Genomic DNA, 21,749 nt, shown 5'->3' on the forward strand with positions numbered 1-21,749 from the left:
AAAATTAAAGACATGTAAAATATTAATGACGTGTAATATTTAATTCGCACTGAAAATTCCGTCGTATGTGATGCTTCTTTTTTATTTACATCATATGTGATGTAAATTTACATCAAATAATCGCGTTCCATGTCAAGTAATATTTGTGTCATACGAATTCAGTGCTGTTAAGGATTCAACTTTTTTTTAATTTGTAAATTTACATCAATAAATCGCGTTGCACGTCATGTAATGATACAGGTTTTCAATTTCAGTGTTGTTAAGGATTCAGATTTTTTTTGTGTGTAGATTGTGTGAAAATTTCATGAATAAATATTAACCGAGAGAGAAATGGCAACTTGTCAAAGTTGGAAGTGGGTGCGCAGCTTCACGCGATTTCATTCTTTTTTTAGCGCAACTGTATATATTTCATTGCTGTAAGTTATGAAATTGCTTAAGGCAAATTATGTTTTAACTATTATTTTTATTAACATAGTATTCTGTCTCACGACTTAACTTGATGCACATAATTCCTAAAATTCACTCGGTTCCGACAAAGGAAAGTGAAGTACTAGGTCGTCGGAAGTCTGTTCGTTGGAAGTTTTGTTGCCAGTTCACCAGCGACGTTTCTAAAAAAAATATTTAAATTCAAAATATGTGACTTACATCATTTTTTCGGGTTCAGGTACTAAAAAAAGTCTACACAGAAAAAAAATCTGAATCCTTAACAACACTGAAATTGAAAACCTGTATCATTACATGACGTGGAACTCGATTTATTGATGTAAATTTACAAATTAAAAAAAGTTGAATCCTTAACAGCACTGAATTCATATGACACAAATATTACTTGACACGGAACGCGATTATTTGATGTAAATTTACATCACATATGATGTGAATAAAAAGAAGCATCACATACGACGGAATTTTCAGTGCGAATTAAATATTACACGTCTTTAATATTTTACATGTCTTTAAATTTTACACGTCTTTTGAAGTTTACAGACGTGGAATATTCAACTCGCACTGAAAATCCCTTCATATGTGATGCTTCGTTTTCGTTACATCATATGTGATGTAATGGAAATAGAAATTTCTTAAAATTACACGACATGGAATGTGATGAGGACATTGAATTTCAATTTAATAGGATCAGACAAATTTAAACAAAGTGTCAAGTCAAAGTCGTGCACCAAAAAGTATTTTTTAAGCAGTTTTCCCGCGATTAAAGTTCCCAGAGATCTTCGTGAAGCAGGAAGCGGTGTTGGAAGCAGCTCCAAGTTATTCAACTTTGGATCCGGTCTTCGAGAAAAAATATAAGTGTGAATGTGACTCCTAATATAAAAAATTGTGAGATTAAAAAAATCATTGTCACCAAATGAAATAAACTAAATTAATAACAAAAAGGTTTTATTTTTATTATGACATGAGATAATTCCATTATTGAATCATAAATACCAATAAATAAAACAAAACAGATTCCAATTGGAAAGTTTTTCCTCCAATATTCAGTGGTTTTATAATTTACATCATTTTTATTTTACATGTTGCCATACTTTACATCATTTTTTATTTTACACGTTGCAACATTTCACTGGCGTGTAATTTCCAACTAGCACTGAAAACTCCGTCATATATGATGCTTCTTTTTATTTACATCACATGTGATGTGATTTTACAGATTTTTTTCGTTGTGTGTATTTCTCAACTGGCTAATACTTAAAAAAATAGATAAAATCGTTAAAAAATGCATCTTCGAATTTTTTGCTCAAAGTTGAAAATCAGGGCATAATGAGAACCCCCATTGTGGCAGTATAAGCAACATTTATCGGGGCACGATGAGCGTTTCTGCCGTGGAATCTAGCAGGGAATTTCACTCGATGAAGTCAATTGAATAATAAGCTACAGCCTGACTTGTTTCATCTGACGATTTGGCCTATTGGTTAGATGTCGGAGAGGTTATCAGTAGGTTCGAGTTCGATTCATGCTAGGTGATTTTTTTTTTCATTTACCATTCATGGTCGATGCATTTTACACTAAACGGTGAGGCGTAGATCCACCAAACGAAGCAATAATGTGTGACATTTTGTAGAATACAAACAATTCACACACACACTCATACATTATGTTACGCCAAGATGCTACTAGTCATATAATGCAACAATCAAAATAATCGATCATGAATGATAAATGAAAAAAAATCTCCTCGAACAGGAATCGAACTCGAGACTTCTGATTACCTCTCCGACATCTTACCAATAGGTCAAACCGTCAGGTCAAACCAGTTTACGGTGATGCTGTAGCTCTATCATTCAGTTGGCTACATCGAGTTGAATTCACTGCTAGATGATACAGCAGAAAACGCTCATCGTGCCCCGATTAATTGGGCTCTGTTCGCCCTGAGTCAACAAATTAAAGTAAAAATGCGTTTTACAATGTACAATGTACAATGTATATAGCATGTTGCAATGCGTACATTATAGATCAAGATGATTCAAAGATCATAAAAGCTTGTTTCCTGGTGCTTGAAAACACTTTTCGTCACTTGAGAACATAGATGTTTTTGTTTAAATATTTCTGTAAAGATGTGAAAAATTAATACTATAGGGAAGTACAAAAGTATTCTTCATAAAAATTTATTCAAGTAAATGCATACTTTTGTATATAAGAGAAGTGCTCGTTATAACCCGGGTGCTCGTTATGCCCCGGTGCTTGTTACGCACAGTGCTCATTATGCTCCAGTGCTCATTATGCTCCAGTGCTCATTATGCCCCAGTGCTCATTATACCCCGATGTTTATATGCTCATTATACCCCGATGTTTATATGCTCATTATGCCCTATTGTTTATATGCTCATTATGCCCCATTGTTTATATGCTCATTATACCCCATTGTTTATATACCCATTATGCCCCATTGTTTATATTCCCATAATGCCCCATTGTTTATATACCCATTATGCCCCATTGTTTATGTGCTCATTATACCCCATTGTTTATATGCTCATTATGCCCCATTGTTTATATGCTCATTATGCCCCATTGTTTATATGCTCATTATACCCCGTTGTTTATATGCTTATTATGCCCCATTGTTTATATGCTCATTATGCCCCAGTGCTCATTATGCCCCGATGCCCATTATGCCCCGGTGCTCATTATGCCTCGGTGTCATGTCCATGTCATATATATACCAGACCCCGTTTGTTTTTGGCAACATGCCCAAATCATTGTTGCCAAAATCGAACGGTTTTTTCTGAAAAGTTTTTCTTTTATTTTTACAAAATAACTATTTTTTTAACTATTAACGTTATTTTAAGTCAATTTCCGACAATTTTTAGAATTTTTATAGTTGTGTTTCTCATGTTTTTTATGCATTTTACACTATTTTGGTTTTGTTCATAATCTTTTTTTTTTTGTCAGTTTTGCTGTTTCTAATCGTACTTCATAATTTTTAAGTTATTTCATTACTGTGTGAAAATTTCAGGAATAAATATTAACCGAGAGAGAAATGGCAACTTGTCAAAGTTGGAAGTGGGTGCGCAGCTTCACGCGATTTCATTCTTTTTTTAGCGCAACTGTATATATTTCATTGCTGTAAGTTATGAAATTGCTTAAGGCAAATTATGTTTTAACTATTATTTTTATTAACATAGTATCACTGACCACACTGACTTGACTCTTAGAACAAAAATTCAACCATTTTCTGTCTAATTTTTTGTTGTCAGCTTTTGCAGGTTCGCAATACCGACGGCAGGTGGCGAACCTGAAAAATTTGACAAAAAATGCCCTGTAGGAAAAATGGTCCTGTTTAGCCCGATTTTATCGTAGAAATTGCGTGTTTTATTTTTAAAGTTGGGTGGCATTTCCTAACTGGGATAGCATTTCTTCAAATCGATCGATGCGCACTCTGGAATCGACATTGCGTACTGTTGGAAAAATGATTTTTTTTTCTGGAAAAATTATCCAGAAAACGAAATCGAGTGTCCAGTCAGTATGGTCAGTGATAGTATTCTGTCTCACGACTTAACTTGATGCACATAATTCCTAAAATTCACTCGGTTCTGTAACCGTTCGTTACCTATCTAAAATGTGTCTTCGACACATTGAAAAGTAAGACCTCAATTCAGAAATGTCAAAGCCAACGGCACTCAAGGGCTCTCAGGGATTCCTCCCTTTACACCGAATTCCTGAACCAAGTATGCAGACACTTCTCTCGCGAGAGATGCTCATGGGCGTCGGATAGACTCCTGTGCCACCGCGAGGAAGTGTTATCACCCGGAGAGCGACACATCCGTGTAATTTTATCGTGGTAGGTGTGTCGGTCAAAAATCTTAGGTTTTTTCAAATATCGGTTTTGCATAGCCGTTCTTTCTGTCTGTGACCGTTTTGGAGAAAAGAAGTGCGCGTCGTGTAAAGTTAGTTTAATTTAATTAAAAAACGTGTGGTGTAAATGTTTTAAAACTTATTCTACTTTTTACAGATAAAGCAAAGTAAGGAAATGTTAAGCCTTACTAATTAGAAAACCTAAAAAGTGTTAAAAACTAAATAAAAAGTACGGTTAGTATAAATGTTGTCAGATAAGTGTAACAAATTAAAACTTAATGCATAATCGTTAAATTAGGTAAAAAGGTGGTTAAAAGTACAAAGACCACATACAGTGAACACAAAATTCTACGAAAGACAATATAAAAAGGTAAATTGTTATATGAAAAACACAAACAAAAATTTGTAAAACACGTGCATATTAAAAAGACGTCACAGATATCATAACCTATTTTGGCAGGTCCAAAGGGGCCTTTTTTGTATTTTTCGCTTAATAGCACACGACGCAGACGAAAGCTAATCCGGACAGAAGAAAGCGATCGGAATACCTTACATCCGACCGATTTACCACTCTGGCTTTGCGAAGGACGCATCAACTGGTAACCTCAAACTGCTGATCGAGGGCTCTTCCGGGACGCCGGACAAGAGCCTATGATAATAGGAAGGGGACCGAAAACATCCACCCCACAATGCATTCACCGAAAACATCCGCCATGCAATGCAGTTCACCGAAACCACGAATTCGTGTCCCGGATTCAACGGGAGGCCAAAAAGTTGACCATCCGTCCAAGTGTGCTAAGCTAACCGCAAGTATTAGAAATGTCAGTGACGTCGGTAGGGAACATCTACGTAAATAAACCCCAATAATGTAAAATTGACTCCGTTAGGATTTCTGTTTTGGTAGATAATTTTAATCCCTTTACACAATATCTGTCCGTGATTGCGTTTGGGACCTAGAGCGCCCACCACACTGTCCTCTCCAAATCGATCCCTTGCAGATTCTTTAACATTTTGATTATTAATAGTTTGACCCGGTCGGCAACATGCGAGGTACCACTCGTCATGTGGCACTGGTCATCTACCCCGCATCGTGAGCATCCCTAATTCAGTTCCTCCGAATATATTATTTGGAATACTTGAGGAAGTAGCCCATGCTAACCATTCCATAAACGACCCTGAGTTCCACCAATTCCACCCACAAATCTGAAATCATAAACAAACCACCTACCCGCTGAGCAACCGCGAGTTACAGTTCCGACAAAGAAAAGTGAAGTACTAGGTCGTCGGAAGTCTGTTCGTTGGAAGTTTTGTTGCCAGTTCACCAGCGACGTTTCTAAAAAAAATATTTAAATTCAAAATATGTGACTTACATCATTTTTTCGGGTTCCGGTACTGAAAAAAGTCTATTTCCCAACTGGCACTTAAAAAAATAGATAAAATCGTTAAAAAAGGCATCTTTGAATTTTTTGCTCAGAGGTGAAAATCAGGGCATAATGAGAACCCCCATTGTGGCAGTATAAGCAACATTAGTCGGGGCACGATGAGCGTTTCTGCCGTGGAATCTAGCAGGGAATTTCACTCGATGAAGTCAACTGAATAATAAGCTACAGCCTGACTTGTTTCATCTGACGATTTGGCCTATTGGTTAGATGTCGGAGAGGTTATCCGTAGGTTCGAGTTCGATTCATGCTAGGTGATTTTTTTTCATTTACCATTCATGGTCGATGCATTTTACACTAAACGGTGAGGCGTAGATCCACCAAACGAAGCAATAAGGCCGGAACAAATTTCAAATCCTTCTTTTGTCACTCGGAATTGAAACATCGCAAGGGGGGGGGGGGGGGGACAATAAAAAATAATGCGAAAAACAAATAAATTGGAATAAATTGCACGAAAACTTGTATGCAACCATATTGCATACTATATCAATGCACAAAACCTATAAATCTAGTAATTTTTTATCGAAAAATTCAATAAAATCAAGAATACAAAAGGTGGAATGACTCCCATCATCCAAAATTTGTTTTTTGGTCTTGTAATCTTTCAGATATTTGATATTTTTTTCGAAATTAACATAAAATACTTCAAACTTTATTTATTTCCCCCCTCAGGGTTTTTGGAAATTTCGAAGGGGGGGGGGGGGGGGGGGGGTGACAAAAGAAGAAATTGATATTTGTTCCAGCCTTATTTTGATTCGTCATGAATAACAAAAAGTTTGATATTGCTGAAAGACGCTTTCGAAGCTACCCTTGTACAGCTGACGGCTGTCAAATTTGAAGCTGTCGAAAATGGTTGGACAAAGGCTGAACGAGTTATTTTTCAGCTTATTTTCCCCTACTATCTATTGGCTGAAATAAAACTTCCTTATACGCTGAAACAGCGCTGAAATATTTCTTTCTTCAGCCAGAAAGCTGAAACAGCAATCAGCACCTCAAAACAGCATACGATCAGAGAATTGGCGTTTTTAATCAGCAAAAATGTTTGTTGGGGATTACCTCTCCGACATCTTACCAATAGGACAAATCGACAGACGGTACAAGTCAAGCTGTAGCCTGTAGCTCTATTACTCAGTTGACTCCATCGAGTCAAATTTGCTGCTAGAATCCCCTGCAGAAAACGCTCATTATGCCTTCATTAATGGTGCTCATACTGCCTCGGGGGGTTTTTCATTATGCCTCTACAGTGACTGGTTTTCAGCTTTCGGCAAAAATTTTTAAAATGCATTTTAAACGTTTTTATCACCTTTTTCAAGTTTCATCCAATTAGGCAATAGACTATTTGAGTGTCTGAACACGAAACAATGATGTAATTCACATATTACAGCTGTTCTCTATGGTTAAAAAAGCGTTTTCCTTAAGGTGGCCATTATGCCTCCATCTCCCCTAATGCTATTTCTTTTTTTTAATCAGCCATTTTAAATAGGCAAAAAGTGGTGTTTTCTAATTGTCAAATTTTAGGTATTTCAAATAAAGATTTTTTCAAATGTGTCCACGTGGACATCCGGGGAGGGGGGTAGGGGTTTGCCAAATGTCCACGCTTGTCCACGCAGGGGGAGAGGGGTGTCAAAAATCTCATTTTTATGTCCACGTGGTATCTGAACGGCTCCATACGAGAATTTTATTTAAAAGATGTTAATCAAAAAATGGGTAACAAATAATAAGATTTTGAATAAACCTTTGTTGGCTTCGGATACGTAAGAAAATACATATTTTGAGCAACTGTATTTTACCGTGTTGAAAAGTCAAACTCTTGCATGGAGTGATATGCGTTCTTTTTTTAAGAGTGCAACAGTGTTTTGAAAATATTTATAAAAGTGAATGAAATCTGATTTTTTTTATGTTTGATTAATTGCTCGAAAAATGCAAACAAGTGATGCAGACAATTTGTGGTCAATTATTACTTTGGCCAAATCTCTTACCAGAGATCATATTTTTGTAAAACACGAACAAAATGCCTTCGTAGCATTGCTTGGAGAATATGAGCAAAACCTAAGCTCTGCACTTCAGGTGAGATTTCAATCATATTCATGGTTATCTGGAAAAATATTTATTCTATTGCAGTTAGCATGGATTTGTGCTCATCATCGAATACTCCTCAACAATTTAATACTCGCGAAGCGTGAGCCCAGCGTACACTCTTTATGTCGAAGGGCAAATGGATTAGAGAAAACATGTTTCCTTAACATCCATCAATGCAAGATGCTCAACAACCAGGAAATTGTTGGAACCATTGAATTGTTAACCCATTTATACGAAATTCCTGAAATACTGGCTCAAGTATTATCGTATGCAGATCGTTCTGGTTATTCGACGAACGAAATTGATAGCATTATCAATTTCATAGTTCATGGTCTCTATGGAAATGCTGAATGTTCGAAAGATGCAACAATGGTCATCAATTTACTCAAAGTACTGATGGAATCGCAAGTCTTGATCAGTGATAATCCTAGAAGAATACTGCGTCCTGGATCAACATCGTTTGCTAAAATATTTCAAAAATACTACGAAAATTCTCTGTCAGCTAGAATATTCTTAAAATCTGCTCTTTTCGATCCCATTATGACTTTGTTAATCGAAAATGATAAAAAGTTGGAAATAGATCCTCAAAAAGTTATTGCAATGCAGAGTTTAGAGGAAAATATAAGAATGTTTGGAGAATTTTCATCCAGCGACTACATACAGAAATTAGAAAATTATAAAACAGAAACGACCGGGCAACTGTATACGTACATATCAACATTCGTCAATTCGTTACAAGATAATTGGTGTTTAATACCTTCAACGTTACGTGCGCTCTCCATCGCAATGGTCCACATATTGACACGAGCGAAAATTTCAATGAAAGATATCAAGATAATTCTTACAGATATGATTTTTAATAATTTCATTTGCCCTGCCATATTAAATCCAAATATTTGTGGGATTGTTGATGCTCCTATTTCGGAAAATAATAGATTCAATTTGATTCAAATAGCACAAGTTTTACAGTCACTTGCCTTGCTGGAATTTCAAGTCAATGAAAACAAAACAACTGAGCTTTTGAATAAGTTTGACCCTCACTGTATTAGCGGGTTACTTAATGAATTGACGCGTGATCATCAAAATGATTTTGAGAAGAGAGAAGATCAACAGCTGGATGTCGTAAATAATATTTTTGCGATTGGGACTATTGACGAGTTACAGAATTTAATGAATTTACTTCGTAGTGCTATCCAAACAAAAGACGTCGTTATTTCTTCGGAAGAAAAACAAAATTTAACACGAATCTTGGAAACAATGGCTAATTTCTGTGAGAGCTTTGAATCTCTGTCAAAATCAAAAAGTATTGACGATCAAACGAACGAAAGCAGCAATGGCGGAAAGATGAAATCTAAAACAAGGGCTCGCGTTTCCAAAACAAAAAGTACTAGTGGCTCTTCAGTTCAAAGATCAATAGAAATCGAATTGAATCCACATTCATTAGATACCGATTTGGATGCATCAAATGTCGTATTAATAATTCCGCTAACAAATAACGAACCGGTTAAATTACTAACTGAGGCTGAAGTTCTGAAAAACACATCTCGAGATTCAAGTGCCCAGGTTCAATCGGAATGGTATTGTAAAAATAGCAGGGATGATCAACAAAATGAACTAATTTCCGATGCAAGGAGTGGTAAAGAAAATAGTAAAACGGCATCGGTCCAATTAGACGATGCATCTATCGGAAACGTTTCAGATAATTTAGAAATAGTAAGTGAAGCACACAGTAATCATTCCGTAGCTAGTTCATTAGAATTAGAAGAAACTGATCAAAATGACAACGATAACCTCTCAGATATGATATCGGCCAATGTATCTGGAAGAGGTAGTCCAAACATATCTGGACGAGATACACCTTCATCACAAACTGAAGGGGGAGACTCGCAGCAGTTAGCAACTCCTCAAATGACAAGAATTTCGAACAAGGCGCGATCTGATATCGAGGACAAGTTTTGTAAGTTTGAAATAAAAAAAGTTATAGAAGGAGATGAGACTGTTTCTATCATATCTGATACATGGAGCACAGATGTTTTATCATCAGATACTGAGGCAAATGAACGCAATTTGGCTACAGTACCAATATCTTCAACTACACGACACAGAAGTGATCAGAACATACTTCCATCTATAGGAAATTCTTTCCAACATCTTCGCATTGGAAATTTGGATATGGAAACTCCATCAGAATCAGTATGGTTTTCTGATAATGATAAAGAAGTGGACATCACGCAAAAAAATATGCATTCTGCGACCAAAGATCGTTATTCTTCCATCGAACTTAGCAATCAACACCTTGTTCTGGAACCCAGTGTTAACATCTCTAGTAGTAATATTTTCTCAGAAGAAAATTTAGCTATCACGAACAAACTTATTTCATTTGATAATTCGGATGTAAAAAACGATAACCGATATGAACAAATTAATAAATTGAAAAGTTTCAACAAAAAGGATAAAAACTTCAACAATGCTGTTAGTGTGGAGTTTGCAATATTCAAGGGAGATGCGAATAAACAACTGAGCTCATCCAATGTTCAACATAGGTATTCAAGAGTTCTAAATCCTTTTTCGGATATGGATGATCCTAGTTGCTCTTCGATTATCGCCGCAGGCAAAATAAGCAAAATAAATGACAACATAGATGTTGCCGAGTTATTAGCAGGAAATATGGAAGATGACTTATCATCTATAGAACACCGTAGAATTTCATCAGAACAACGCAATGCCAATTTTGATTCAAGACGAAATGGAATAATGGATGTGCTTGGAAATTTTTCCAACTCAATTAATTTGACAGATGATTTACCGACTTCAGAAGTTCCCTGGAATACAACCCATTCGGAAAACTCGGATTATTTTGGAATTAATAGAAAAAGTTTGAAACCACTGGTAAATATATCATCATAGCTCACACTTTCATGTAAAGTACACCGGGGTAAGTGGGGACAGTGGCTATTAAAACAATACTGTGAACTTTTTTTTCAAACTTTTAATGCAGAATGTTAAATTTACTTGTAATCTATCCAATAACTGTAAAAGAGATACGGTTCCGACAATTGCGGATATTTACGGTGACTTTTCGTAAATTTTCTATTTTTAACTACGATGTGGAGTTGATGTGCATCTTTTTCAATCGCAAATTTCTCGTAAACTAGCGGACTCTTGACGAAAAACTCTACATTGAAAAAATCCTTACATTCGGAACAACCAGTTAGGAAAAGAAACGACGGTTAAAAATTGCGAAAAAGGGGTTAATTGCAAAAATCTAAAATTGTGTCTCCAAACCCTACCTGGGGTAAGTGGGGACGGCTTTATACATACTTGATGTTAACACATTTTTTCAATTTTCTCTCCTTCATTCAATACAATTTAGCTTTATTTAGCATTCAGATCATGAAAATTTGGGAAAAATACTTGTTTTTTCTAAAATAAGTATATATTTTCGATAATATCGGATTACACACAATAATCATTGAAAGATGCCTTATTAATAGTACCATGAACTTTTTTCAAAACTTCGGAAGGTTCGAGCAATGAAGGAACGTATTCGACCAAAAAACACAAATTTGTTGAAAATTTCCTGAGAAATCAAAGGGAAAATCTACCGTCCCCACTTACCCCATAAAGCGGGGTAAGTGAAGACACCAGCCGTCCATTACAATTTACGTGATAACTTTTTTCGCTTTGCGTCTACCAAGCTCATCTCTTCAGCATTTGCGAACAGCATGTTCTGCATTACATTGAACGCGATTTTATCAAAATTGACCAACTGCTGATTTTTTAAAGTTGAACTATGCGAAAAATCGTCCCCGTACCCCGGTGTACCTTATCTATTGTGCTTATGTTTAGTTTAAAAAATAATAATAACTATAAGTTATATTTTTTAAATTAAGTTTTTTTTAATAGTGAACCTTAAAAATGAAATCATGGATAAAATTCGTTCATTTTTTTTTATTCCTATAGGATATATGAAGATTAAAAAAAAAACTAACTTAAAATCTGGTATTATTTTTTTTTATCAAACTAACTTTTTTTTTAGTTCAATGAAAATTATTATAGTTAATAGTATTAATATAAATTTCATTGTATCTGAATATTTTTCTCTAGAACAATTCAACCAAATTAACAACATCGCCATGCCCTGAAAAAAAAATTCAAAGGATCACGAAGGATGCATCGACCAATTCAACATCTCGGAACAGTATTCAGCCTATCAAGTCATCTGAAACTAAAAGTGCTAACACATTTGCAGCAAAACCTGGGAAATCTACCGGTGCTATTCCAAAGAGTATAAGTTTTGATTCTTCGGCGGACAAAATCAATGAACGTATGGATTCAACCAATGTTGTGATATCTGAACCGAATCGGTTATCTGATGGATTAAAACTCCAGAGTGGATTTTTTAATAAAATAAAATTCGGATTTAAACATCGCCGTACTGTCCATAACACTATGCAAATAAATTACAATAATAATGGACAGATCGTGTCTACCAACAGCGATGCCGAAGCTCAAGATTCAAGAGAAAATAGTAGATCTAACGAAAGCACAGAAGATATTTTAGCAAAATATCGACGAAAAACATCTATGTCTTCCGATACAACGGCTTCTGATTCTACTAGTAACAATTCGAGCGTATCAAAGAGTAAGATAGATACGGATAATAGCAGGTGAGTGCCATTTATTGATGGTTGGGCCTTGACAACAAAGCCTCATGGAAAATTACCAAATATTTATTTATTTATAGTCAAATATCACTTTATTGATTTAAAAGTACAACCAGAAAATAACGTTTTTTTGCTTTTATTTACAGGAAAAATACGGACGACGTGTGTTTTAATTACAGCGATCAATACATTTTAACTAAACAGAAACTAAAGACAGTTCTGTCAAATACAAACATGACTGTTAGCAGTTACGAACAAAACAATGTAGTAAGTATTTTACTGCAAGCTTTAAATGCGGGTAGAATCATACTTGACTTAATATTTTGGTTAGGCGGATTTAACTTTATCTGAAAGTACGTTGATTTACTTATGTCACGACGGTGCAGAGTGACGCACCTCCCCAATAACAACAACCTTCTCACTTACCATCGATACTTGCTGTCAACTGACAGCGAAAAGTAACACCAGGTTTTTATGGATCACCTTGGTCCGTTCGAAAAGCGCGAAAACGACAAAAACAAACAACATCACGTTTCGTGTAGGGAAAGTTAATCGAATAGCTAGTGAGAGTAGAAGTGAAGATTACACACAAAACTTTCGAGGCCGAAAATTAGCAAAATTTTGCTCAAATTTGACCAGCTAAAATCTTAGCAATCAATTTAGCAATTTTTTCGAACTAAAATTTTAGCAAACGAGAGAAAAATTTAGCCGCCGCAATTTTTGCTCCCTTTTCTAGCAAAAACCGGAGAAAAAGATCGCCGGACCTGAAATTTCAAAATTTATGGGCTTTTCTCTGGAGATTTAGGGGGAATGTTTGATTATTAAATACAATACTCAAATTTCATTCACTTTTAATTTATTGTTCACATTTTTCCAAAAAAAATTAACACTTTGTAGAACAGAAGTTCCGATCCTGGGGACGCACTTTCCGGCGAGCGAAATGCAATGCCATTCTTACCAACGAATGCACTAAGTTGTGTGTCGGATGGAGCTCGTTGAACTTTCAATCTCGGCCCTTTCCATTTCCAGACCGTTGAGGATTTCTTTTTGAAGTTGTAACCTGGTAGAAAAATAATAAACAGTTTTGAAATTAAAAAGTTGGAAAATCTGTATAATTTATAATTGACCCTACCTGTACGCTTCCGGCGTCGATTAGGCTAGTATATCGTAGTTGAATTAGCCACCTTTAAAACCACCAGAATCGAACTTTCGGAACCGCGCTCAATCGTGTCAGTTTGTTTTTTTTTTCCTCCCAACACGCGGCGGCTGCTGTCTGTACACAAAGCGGCTAAACAACCTTCGTTTTACTAAAATCAAGCAAGATAAACTTTAAAACTACTAAAATCAAGTAAATTTAGCTTTTTGCTAAATCGACGGTAAAAAAATATTTTTGCTAACGGAAAGTAACAGTGAAATTTTGCTAAGTGGAGCCCCGAAAGTTTTGTGTGTAGACTACCACGATTAGTACGGTCGATTGAAAACATTGCACGAACAAATTAAAAAGTGACTGTTAATTTAGCAGTCATAAACAGTACGGATCGTTGCTACTTGCGAGGACAGGCACAGGTACAGTTGAAGGACACTAAACGTAAGTGGAAAACATTACTATAAACATAAAAACGAATGTTTAAGATACCCGAACACGAATGTACACACAAGTTAAAAATCACTTAGCCTAATTGGGGTCCCGCATAGCTAAAAACCATACTATGGATCTTTCGAATTATTCGGTTCTGATAACATTAATAGTTACGACTTCTTTTGGGTCATTGCTTATGTGTCTTTGCTAGAAACGAGAAAAAACCATTCCTAAAAGATAAGATAAATCTTCCAAAAAACAAATTTAGTAATTTTGGCAACGCGACGATAAGATACAAAATTATACCTGAAAGATACAGTTAATAATCATGAAAAATAATCGATTATTTTAGCAACGCACCACAAAATTTTCTGCTGTCACTTTTACACGTGGTTGAATTTTAATTAGGAAAATAAAATTCATCGCGGCGAAACAGTTCGTGAAAATTTCACTCTTTCGAGAAAATCCGGAACGCAACAGAACCGGTTTCGATGTTGCGATGGATCGGTTGGCGATGCCGCCAGTTTCCAGTTGTGCGAGGGTAAGTACCTTGATTTATTGATTTGTAATTTTCAGTTTTCCTAATTGAAAATTACTTTTTCCAGTCGCAGCCAGCCGGATGTCTCCCGATCAAAAAGCAGACGTCGGAATTGGGCCACATTTAATTAACTTGAGGATCGCTGTTAACGGAAGATTATTATTATGTTGGGCCGGTCCGCTAGGAAACAGCACCGGTTCCAACGGTGCGAGGATCGGTAGTCGATAACAAATGTGTTTTTTGTTTTTTTTAAAAACTATATGTATGTAATTGTGAATAAAATGCTATAAAAAAGATCTTATAACTGTTTTTCATTTCAATAGTTTATTGCATAGTAATAATTGTATCTAAAGGACACGATATGTTGTATCGTTTTTTTTTATGAGAAAACCATTAAGTGAAGATTCCACATATGATACAACTCGCTCATTGTGAGTAGAAAAAAGCAAAAAAAATGAATGGTTACTCTACTTAACGACCCGTTCGCTGTATCGTAAAGTGCGTCCAAACGATTCCATTCCATGAAAAAAAGACTAGTTTAATCGTACATTAATAATCCAAAACTATAAAGCTGATCTTTCGTGTGTCTTGGGAAGAAGATCATGGAAATCGTTATTGTATAATACCGATTCATGCGGGGTTTCATTTGTCTTCCTCAAAGGGATTTAATAACACATCTACCAGATAAAAAAGATTGTTATCGAACCGGAATTTTACTTCTTCTGTCTGTCGTTCGCTTGCGCAACATTTTATTAAATCCGTTTACGATCGGGGGCTTATTTTGTCGGTATGTCGAAACAGCGGGGAACTGCACCGGTGGGTGCGAATTGTGGACTATGTCAACAGCCGGATACTAGCCGTATGGTAGCGTGTGATTCTTGTGAACGGTGGTTTCACTTTGCGTGTGTTGGTGAGGATTCGAGTGTTGAGGATCGGGAGTGGATCTGCGAGAGTTGTGTTGCCGCAGCTAATCAACCTCCGGCTGGCACGTCGACACCCAAAAACAACAACAACGCCGGTGCAATACCAATGTCGGGGAATAATTTACCAACGGATCCGAGACTGGAGGAATTTCTGCAGCAGCAGGTGTCCAAGCAGCTAGCAGCAATGCAGGCGCAGTTTGACCGGATGTTGAAAGAAAAGGAAGAGCACCAGGCAAAGGAGCTCAACGATCAACGGGAGAGATACGAGCAAAGGCTTAAAGATACGGAGCAGCGTGTGATGGAGCAGGTAACTTCGACCCTGCGCGGTGGATCAGCAGCAGGTTTGGGAGCAAACCAAACGTCGCAGATGGCCAATGTTGGAGCGGCTAGAGGTGCTGCTCGGAGTGAGCGACCTATGTTTTTATTAGAAAGTGCATCTACGGCGGGAGGTTCTGCAACCCAAAACCCGCAAGCGATCAACAGTGGAGCGACAAGCAACGTACGGTGTAATCAACCTATGGCATGGTTACCTGGTGCCGGGCCTCTAGCGAGTTCGACGACGAACCCACTGCCGCAGATTCATGCTGGCGAAGCGAGCTGCGACGCTCTTGCTCAAGAGTTGAAGCTGTTGGAGGATAAGCAGGCTATGGAGCGAAAGCATTTCGAGGAGCGGCGGCAACTGCTGCAGCGGCGAATGGCGGTGAATGTTGGTCCGACCAGTGGAAGTACCGGCCTGAATCCAGAATCGGCGGCATTTCAACCGAGTGTTGGCAGTTTCTGCGGTGCGACTGGAGGTGATGTTGGGTAAGGGCTCAAGCGACGGCGTTCTTGCCAAGTTTTGGTGGCTTACATGGTGCTGCGGGCGGTGCGACTGGAGGTGGTGCCGGAATACGGAGTCAAACGACGGCGTTCTTGCCGAGTTTTGGTGGCCCACATGGTGCTGCGGGTGGTGGAGTTGGATTCAATTCCCAAGCGACAACTGTTGGAGGTGGTTTCGGGTTTACAACGTTGAACCAGAGTCAGATCTCGGCGCGGCATGTTCTGAACAAGGAGCTTCCCTGTTTCGCTGGTAATCCAGAAGAGTGGCCTCTTTTTATTGCGAGCTACGAGAGCTCCAGCAGGATCTGTGGTTTCAGCGATGAGGAGAACATGCTGCGGCTTCAGCGGTGCCTAAAAGGGAGAGCTTTGGAAGCAGTGCGATGGCGTTTGATGCATCCCCAGAATTTGCCAGGAGTGATCGAGTTGTTGAAAAACCTATTCGGGAGACCCGAAGCTATCGTCTTCTCGTTCATCAAGAAGATCCGGGAATTGCCGCCACCGAAGGAGGAGAAGCTGCAGACGCTCATAGACTTCGGCGTGGCTGTTCAAAACGTCTGTGCCACCATTACTGCATCCGGTTTGGACGACTACATGTTCGACGTGTCTCTTCTCCAGGAGTTGATTGGCAAACTTCCGACATCCTATAGCATGAGCTGGGCGTTTCATCGACAGGGATTGCCAAGGGCAACGCTCTGGGAGTTCGGCGAATGGCTGGGAATGGTTGTTCAGGCGGCGAGCACTATTACGTTGCCTTCAGTAAATGCTCCAAAAGTTGAAAGACGTGGTAGAAAGGACGATAACTTTATCAACGTGCACTCGGAGACTTGCTGCTGCATCGACGCTCCACCGATGGAATGTCCTAGTACTGCACCAAAGTCTAGGAGTTGCATCGTGTGTCAAAAGGATTGCAGCGGTCTCGAGAAATGTCAGAAGTTCCTTGATTGGGATGTTGGATCTCGCTGGACGGTGGTTAAGGAGCAGAATTTGTGTAGGAAGTGCCTTCGAAAACACTATGGAGCCTGCCAGGTGAAGGAGCCATGCGGAAAGAATGGGTGCACGTATAAGCACAGCAGTTTGCTGCATGACGACAAGCGGTATAGTAAGCCGGCGAATCCTGCGGAAAGCTGCAACATGCATTCCAAGGCAATGCGGAGAGTCCTGTTCCGTTACGTTCCGGTGACTATCTACGGTAGGGGAAAGCAGGTCAACACCTATGCGTTTCTCGATGATGGATCGTCTGCTACCTTGATGGAGCACAGTCTGCTGAAGGAGTTGGGGTTGAAAGGCACTTCCTATCCGCTGTGCCTCGACTGGACTGGTGGTCAAAGCCGCGAAGAAAACGAATCGGTCGTACTAGCAGTGAAGATTTCCGGAATCAGCGGAGTGCCTGATGTGTTCGAGATGCCAGAGGTCCACACGGTTCGGGATCTTTCTCTTCCGAAGCAGTCGGTGTCGATACCAAAGATGGTGGAGAAGTACAGCTATCTCGCAGGTTTACCGCTGCAGTCATACGAGAGTGCCTCTCCGCGAATCCTTATCGGAATGAACAACTGCCGTCTAGGAAGCTCGTTGAGGAGCATTGAAGGAGGTGAGAACGAGCCAATGGTGTCCAAGACACGACTCGGCTGGATACTGTACGGTCCCTGTTCATCGGAGCCCGGTGCGAGGAATTCTGATTATAGTGGCCACCACAGTTTCCACATCCGCCCGTGCGTCAAGGAGGACGTAAAGGAACTGAATGCAGCACTTAAGGAGTATTTTTCGATCGAGTCGCTGGGGATTACCGGAGCGTCAAGGTCGATGCTGTCGAAGGATGAAGAGCGCGCTTTGAAGATCCTGTCCACCGAAACGCGGCTGATAGAAAACCGCTACGAGACCGGATTATTGTGGCGTTATGACCAAATAAACTTGCCGAGTAGCAGAGGAATGGCCCTGAAGCGTCTGGACTGTCTACTAAAGCGGCTGAAGCGAGACCCTGATCTAGCGGCCGCGATGTCAGCGAAAATGTCCGACTACGAGGAGAAGGGGTACATTCGACGACTTTCCGCTCAGGAAAAGGCGGAGAAACATTCGAACGACTGGTTCTTGCCGATATTTCCGGTTACGAATCCAAACAAGCCAGGAAAGATTCGCGTTGTATTCGACGCAGCAGCCAAGGTCAACGGAGTTTCCCTCAATTCGTATCTGCTTACGGGTCCCGATCAGCTAACGTCCCTTTTATCAGTCCTCTTCAAGTTCCGGGAGTTCAGCGTTGCCGTCGTTGGAGACATTCGAGAAATGTTTTTCCAGGTCGCCATGAAGAAGCAAGACCAGCGGAGCCAGATGATTCTGTGGACCAGTGGAAATGAGAGCGGAGATCCCGAGGTGTATGTATGACGGTGATGACCTTTGGGGCGGCATGTTCTCCAAGCAGTGCACACTACGTGAAGAATCGAAACGCTGACCGATTCGAGGAGCAGTACCCTAGGGCGGTGCAGTGTATCAAGTACGAGCACTACGTTGATGACATGCTGACAAGCGTCGAAACCGAGGAGGAGGCGGTGAAGCTAGCTGATGAGGTAAGATGGATCCATGCGCAAGGAGGTTTCGAGATCCGAAACTGGCTTTCAAACTCCAGTTATGTCGTTAAAAGTCTGCATGAAGAGCCAATCGTGAAAAGAACCTTAGTGTCGGTCCGGAGATGTCAACAGAAAAGGTCCTCGGGATGTGGTGGGAAACTACAACCGACACCTTCACATTCAAGTTGTCACCGAAACACGACGCGGAGCTGCTATCTGGTGCCAGGATACCTACGAAACGGGAAGTCCTCAGAACCCTGATGACAGTGTACGACCCTATGGGGCTCATCGGTAACTTCCTGATCTACCTCAAGATTCTGCTGCAGGAGATTTGGCGCTCCGGATCTGGCTGGGACGACGAGATCAACGCACGACTAACCGAAAAGTGGCTGACGTGGATCGAAACTTTGCTTCGGCAGGTCCGACAGGTCAGGATTCCTCGCTGCTACCGTACTACGACATCCGCTGAATCCAGTAACAGCATCGAACTCCACATCTTCTGTGATGCCAGCGAGAATGGAATGGCTGCCGTAGCATACTTCAGATTCGAGGAAGAAGGGAAGGTGGAGTGTGCTCTAATCGGATCGAAAACTCGTGTGGCGCCGTTGAAATTTCTCTCGATTCCTCGCCTCGAGCTGCAAGCCGCAGTAGTTGGAGCACGTCTCGCCGGCAGCATTGTGAGTTCGCATAGAATCCGGATCACACGACGCATTTTCTGGACCGATTCCCGCGACGTAGTGTGCTGGCTACGGTCTGATCATCGGCGCTATAGCCAATTTGTGGCCTTCAGGATCAGCGAACTGCTCGATACGATGGAAGTGGGAGAGTGGAGATGGCTGCCGACCAAGCAGAACGTAGCGGACGAAGGAACGAAGTGGCAAAGGTTGCCGGACTTTCAGCCGGAAAGTCGTTGGTTTCGAGGACCAGACTTCCTACGAGAACCCGAAAATTCGTGGCCTGGCGATGCTGGAGATCATGGAACGACAATGGAAGAGATCCGTGCCAGCGTTCTAAACCACCAAGGAACCAAACCACTGATCATTTCATTCGAACGTTTTTCGAAATGGAAACGACTTTTGCGGTCCGTCGGATACCTACATCGTTACTTCATCAACTTTCAAAACACCGTCAAGAAAACCACCCTAGTAAGAGGCGCTCTGACGCAGGAGGAGTTGAAGCTGGCAGAGAACACGATCTACCAATGTGTTCAGCAGCAGGCTTTCCCGGACGAAGTTCGATTGATTCGCAGCCAAGTAAAAGAAGATTCACCTTGGGAACGTACTCTACCGAAATCCAGTGCGCTGTACAAACTGAATCCGGTCATCGATAAGCACGGTGTTCTACGAATGCGAGGACGTATCGGTGCCTGTGAATGGGCAGATGAGGCTACGAAAGATCCCGTTATACTCCCGAGGCAACATCATGTTACCAACCTGTTGATTGCTGATTACCATGCTACGTATCATCATCAGAACCACCAAACAGCACTCAACGAAATCCGCCTCAAGTACAACATTCCTCGTCTCCGCTCTGAGTTTGACCGAGTCCGAAGAAACTGCCAACGGTGCAAAATCCGACAAGCGAACCCGAAACCTCCCGCGATGGGGAACCTTCCGCCCGCCCGGTTGGCAGCGTATCAGCGCCCATTCTCGTACACCGGAATCGACTACTTTGGCCCAATGTCTGTGTTAGTTGGCAGACGTACCGAAAAGCGATGGGGAGTCCTGCTCACCTGTATGACTACCAGAGGAGTGCACATCGAGATCGCGCATTCGCTGAACACAGACTCGTGCATCTTGGCGCTGCGTAATTTCATCGCGAGGAGAGGCTCGCCCTTGGAGATCCTGAGCGACCGGGGTATCAACTTCATCGGAGCCTCTAGGGAGTTATGCGAGGCATTGAAGCAGATCGACGAAGAACGTCTGAAGGTGGAATTCGTCAGCCCGACCACCAAATGGACGTTCAACCCTCCAGCCGCTCCACATTTTGGTGGCTGCTGGGAGCGCCTGATACAGTCGGTGAAGAGAACTATGAACGACTTCGACCCCCCGCATTTACCCTCGGACGAGATTCTTCGTTCCATGTTGATGGAGATCGAGATGATCCTGAACTCTCGACCGCTAACCGACATACCGATCGACAACGACAGTGAACCACCCCTCACACCCAATCACTTTTTGTTAGGGTCATCTAACGGCAGTAAGCCCCCGATCATTTTCGACGACAGACCGATTGTGCTGAAGCGTTCCTGGAAGATGGCACAACAGTACGCAGACACGTTCTGGAAGAGGTGGGTGAACGAGTATCTGCCCACGTTGACACGCAGGACCAAATGGTTTCAGCCCGTGAAACCCATCCAAGAAGGTGACCTAGTGATCATCATCGACGGAAATCTCCCTAGGAACTACTGGCCAAGAGGACGAGTGGTCAAAGCGATCGCAGCCCAAGACGGGCAGGTTCGTCGCGTGACAGTGCAGACATCGAAGGGGCTCTTGGAAAGACCGGCGACCAAGGTTGCTGTATTAGACGTCGGTGCAACAGGAGGTAAGCCACAGGACGACAGTGGCGTACCGAGGAGGAGTGTCACGACGGTGCAGAGTGACGCACCTCCCCAATAACAACAACCTTCTCACTTACCATCGATACTTGCTGTCAACTGACAGCGAAAAGTAACACCAGGTTTTTATGGATCACCTTGGTCCGTTCGAAAAGCGCGAAAACGACAAAAACAAACAACATCACGTTTCGTGTAGGGAAAGTTAATCGAATAGCTAGTGAGAGTAGAAGTGAAGATTAGACTACCACGATTAGTACGGTCGATTGAAAACATTGCACGAAC

At 40.6% G+C, this 21,749-nt stretch overlaps 4 protein-coding genes and 1 long non-coding RNA gene across 6 annotated transcripts; all 5 read left to right on the forward strand.

The window, feature by feature from the left end:
• The first annotated feature begins 4,135 nt into the window (after positions 1-4,135).
• Positions 4,136-5,162, forward strand: LOC129755193 (uncharacterized). Its single transcript, XR_008739204.1, has 4 exons — positions 4,136-4,400; positions 4,466-4,542; positions 4,607-4,678; positions 4,769-5,162. It is a non-coding gene; the product is annotated as an uncharacterized LOC129755193 (long non-coding RNA).
• Positions 5,163-7,874: 2,712 nt separating this feature from the next.
• LOC129755187 (receptor-mediated endocytosis protein 6 homolog) lies at positions 7,875-12,500 on the forward strand. Its single transcript, XM_055751557.1, has 2 exons — positions 7,875-10,715; positions 11,934-12,500. Exons 1-2 carry the CDS (start codon positions 8,007-8,009, stop codon positions 12,498-12,500), a joined length of 3,276 nt encoding a protein of 1,091 aa, XP_055607532.1. The 5' UTR covers positions 7,875-8,006.
• Positions 12,501-12,773: 273 nt separating this feature from the next.
• LOC129755189 (uncharacterized) lies at positions 12,774-16,363 on the forward strand. 2 transcript variants are annotated; one of them, XM_055751561.1, is made up of 3 exons: positions 13,053-13,068; positions 13,523-14,613; positions 14,678-16,363. In XM_055751561.1, exon 3 carries the CDS (start codon positions 15,400-15,402, stop codon positions 16,339-16,341), a length of 942 nt encoding a protein of 313 aa, XP_055607536.1. In that variant the 5' UTR covers positions 13,053-13,068; positions 13,523-14,613; positions 14,678-15,399; the 3' UTR covers positions 16,342-16,363. The 2 variants fall into 2 exon arrangements, with proteins under 2 accessions (XP_055607535.1, XP_055607536.1); XM_055751560.1 differs by having other exon boundaries at positions 12,774-14,613.
• A 20-nt stretch (positions 16,364-16,383) lies between these two features.
• LOC129752902 (uncharacterized) lies at positions 16,384-18,728 on the forward strand. Its single transcript, XM_055748690.1, has 2 exons — positions 16,384-16,479; positions 16,551-18,728. Exons 1-2 carry the CDS (start codon positions 16,384-16,386, stop codon positions 18,726-18,728), a joined length of 2,274 nt encoding a protein of 757 aa, XP_055604665.1.
• A 5-nt stretch (positions 18,729-18,733) lies between these two features.
• On the forward strand, positions 18,734-21,528 carry LOC129752903 (uncharacterized). Its single transcript, XM_055748691.1, has 2 exons — positions 18,734-18,910; positions 19,012-21,528. Exons 1-2 carry the CDS (start codon positions 18,734-18,736, stop codon positions 21,526-21,528), a joined length of 2,694 nt encoding a protein of 897 aa, XP_055604666.1.
• Positions 21,529-21,749: the final 221 nt, after the last annotated feature.

This window comes from Uranotaenia lowii, chromosome 3, assembly GCF_029784155.1.
Source record: "Uranotaenia lowii strain MFRU-FL chromosome 3, ASM2978415v1, whole genome shotgun sequence".
Taxonomy (NCBI): Eukaryota; Metazoa; Arthropoda; class Insecta; order Diptera; family Culicidae; genus Uranotaenia; species Uranotaenia lowii.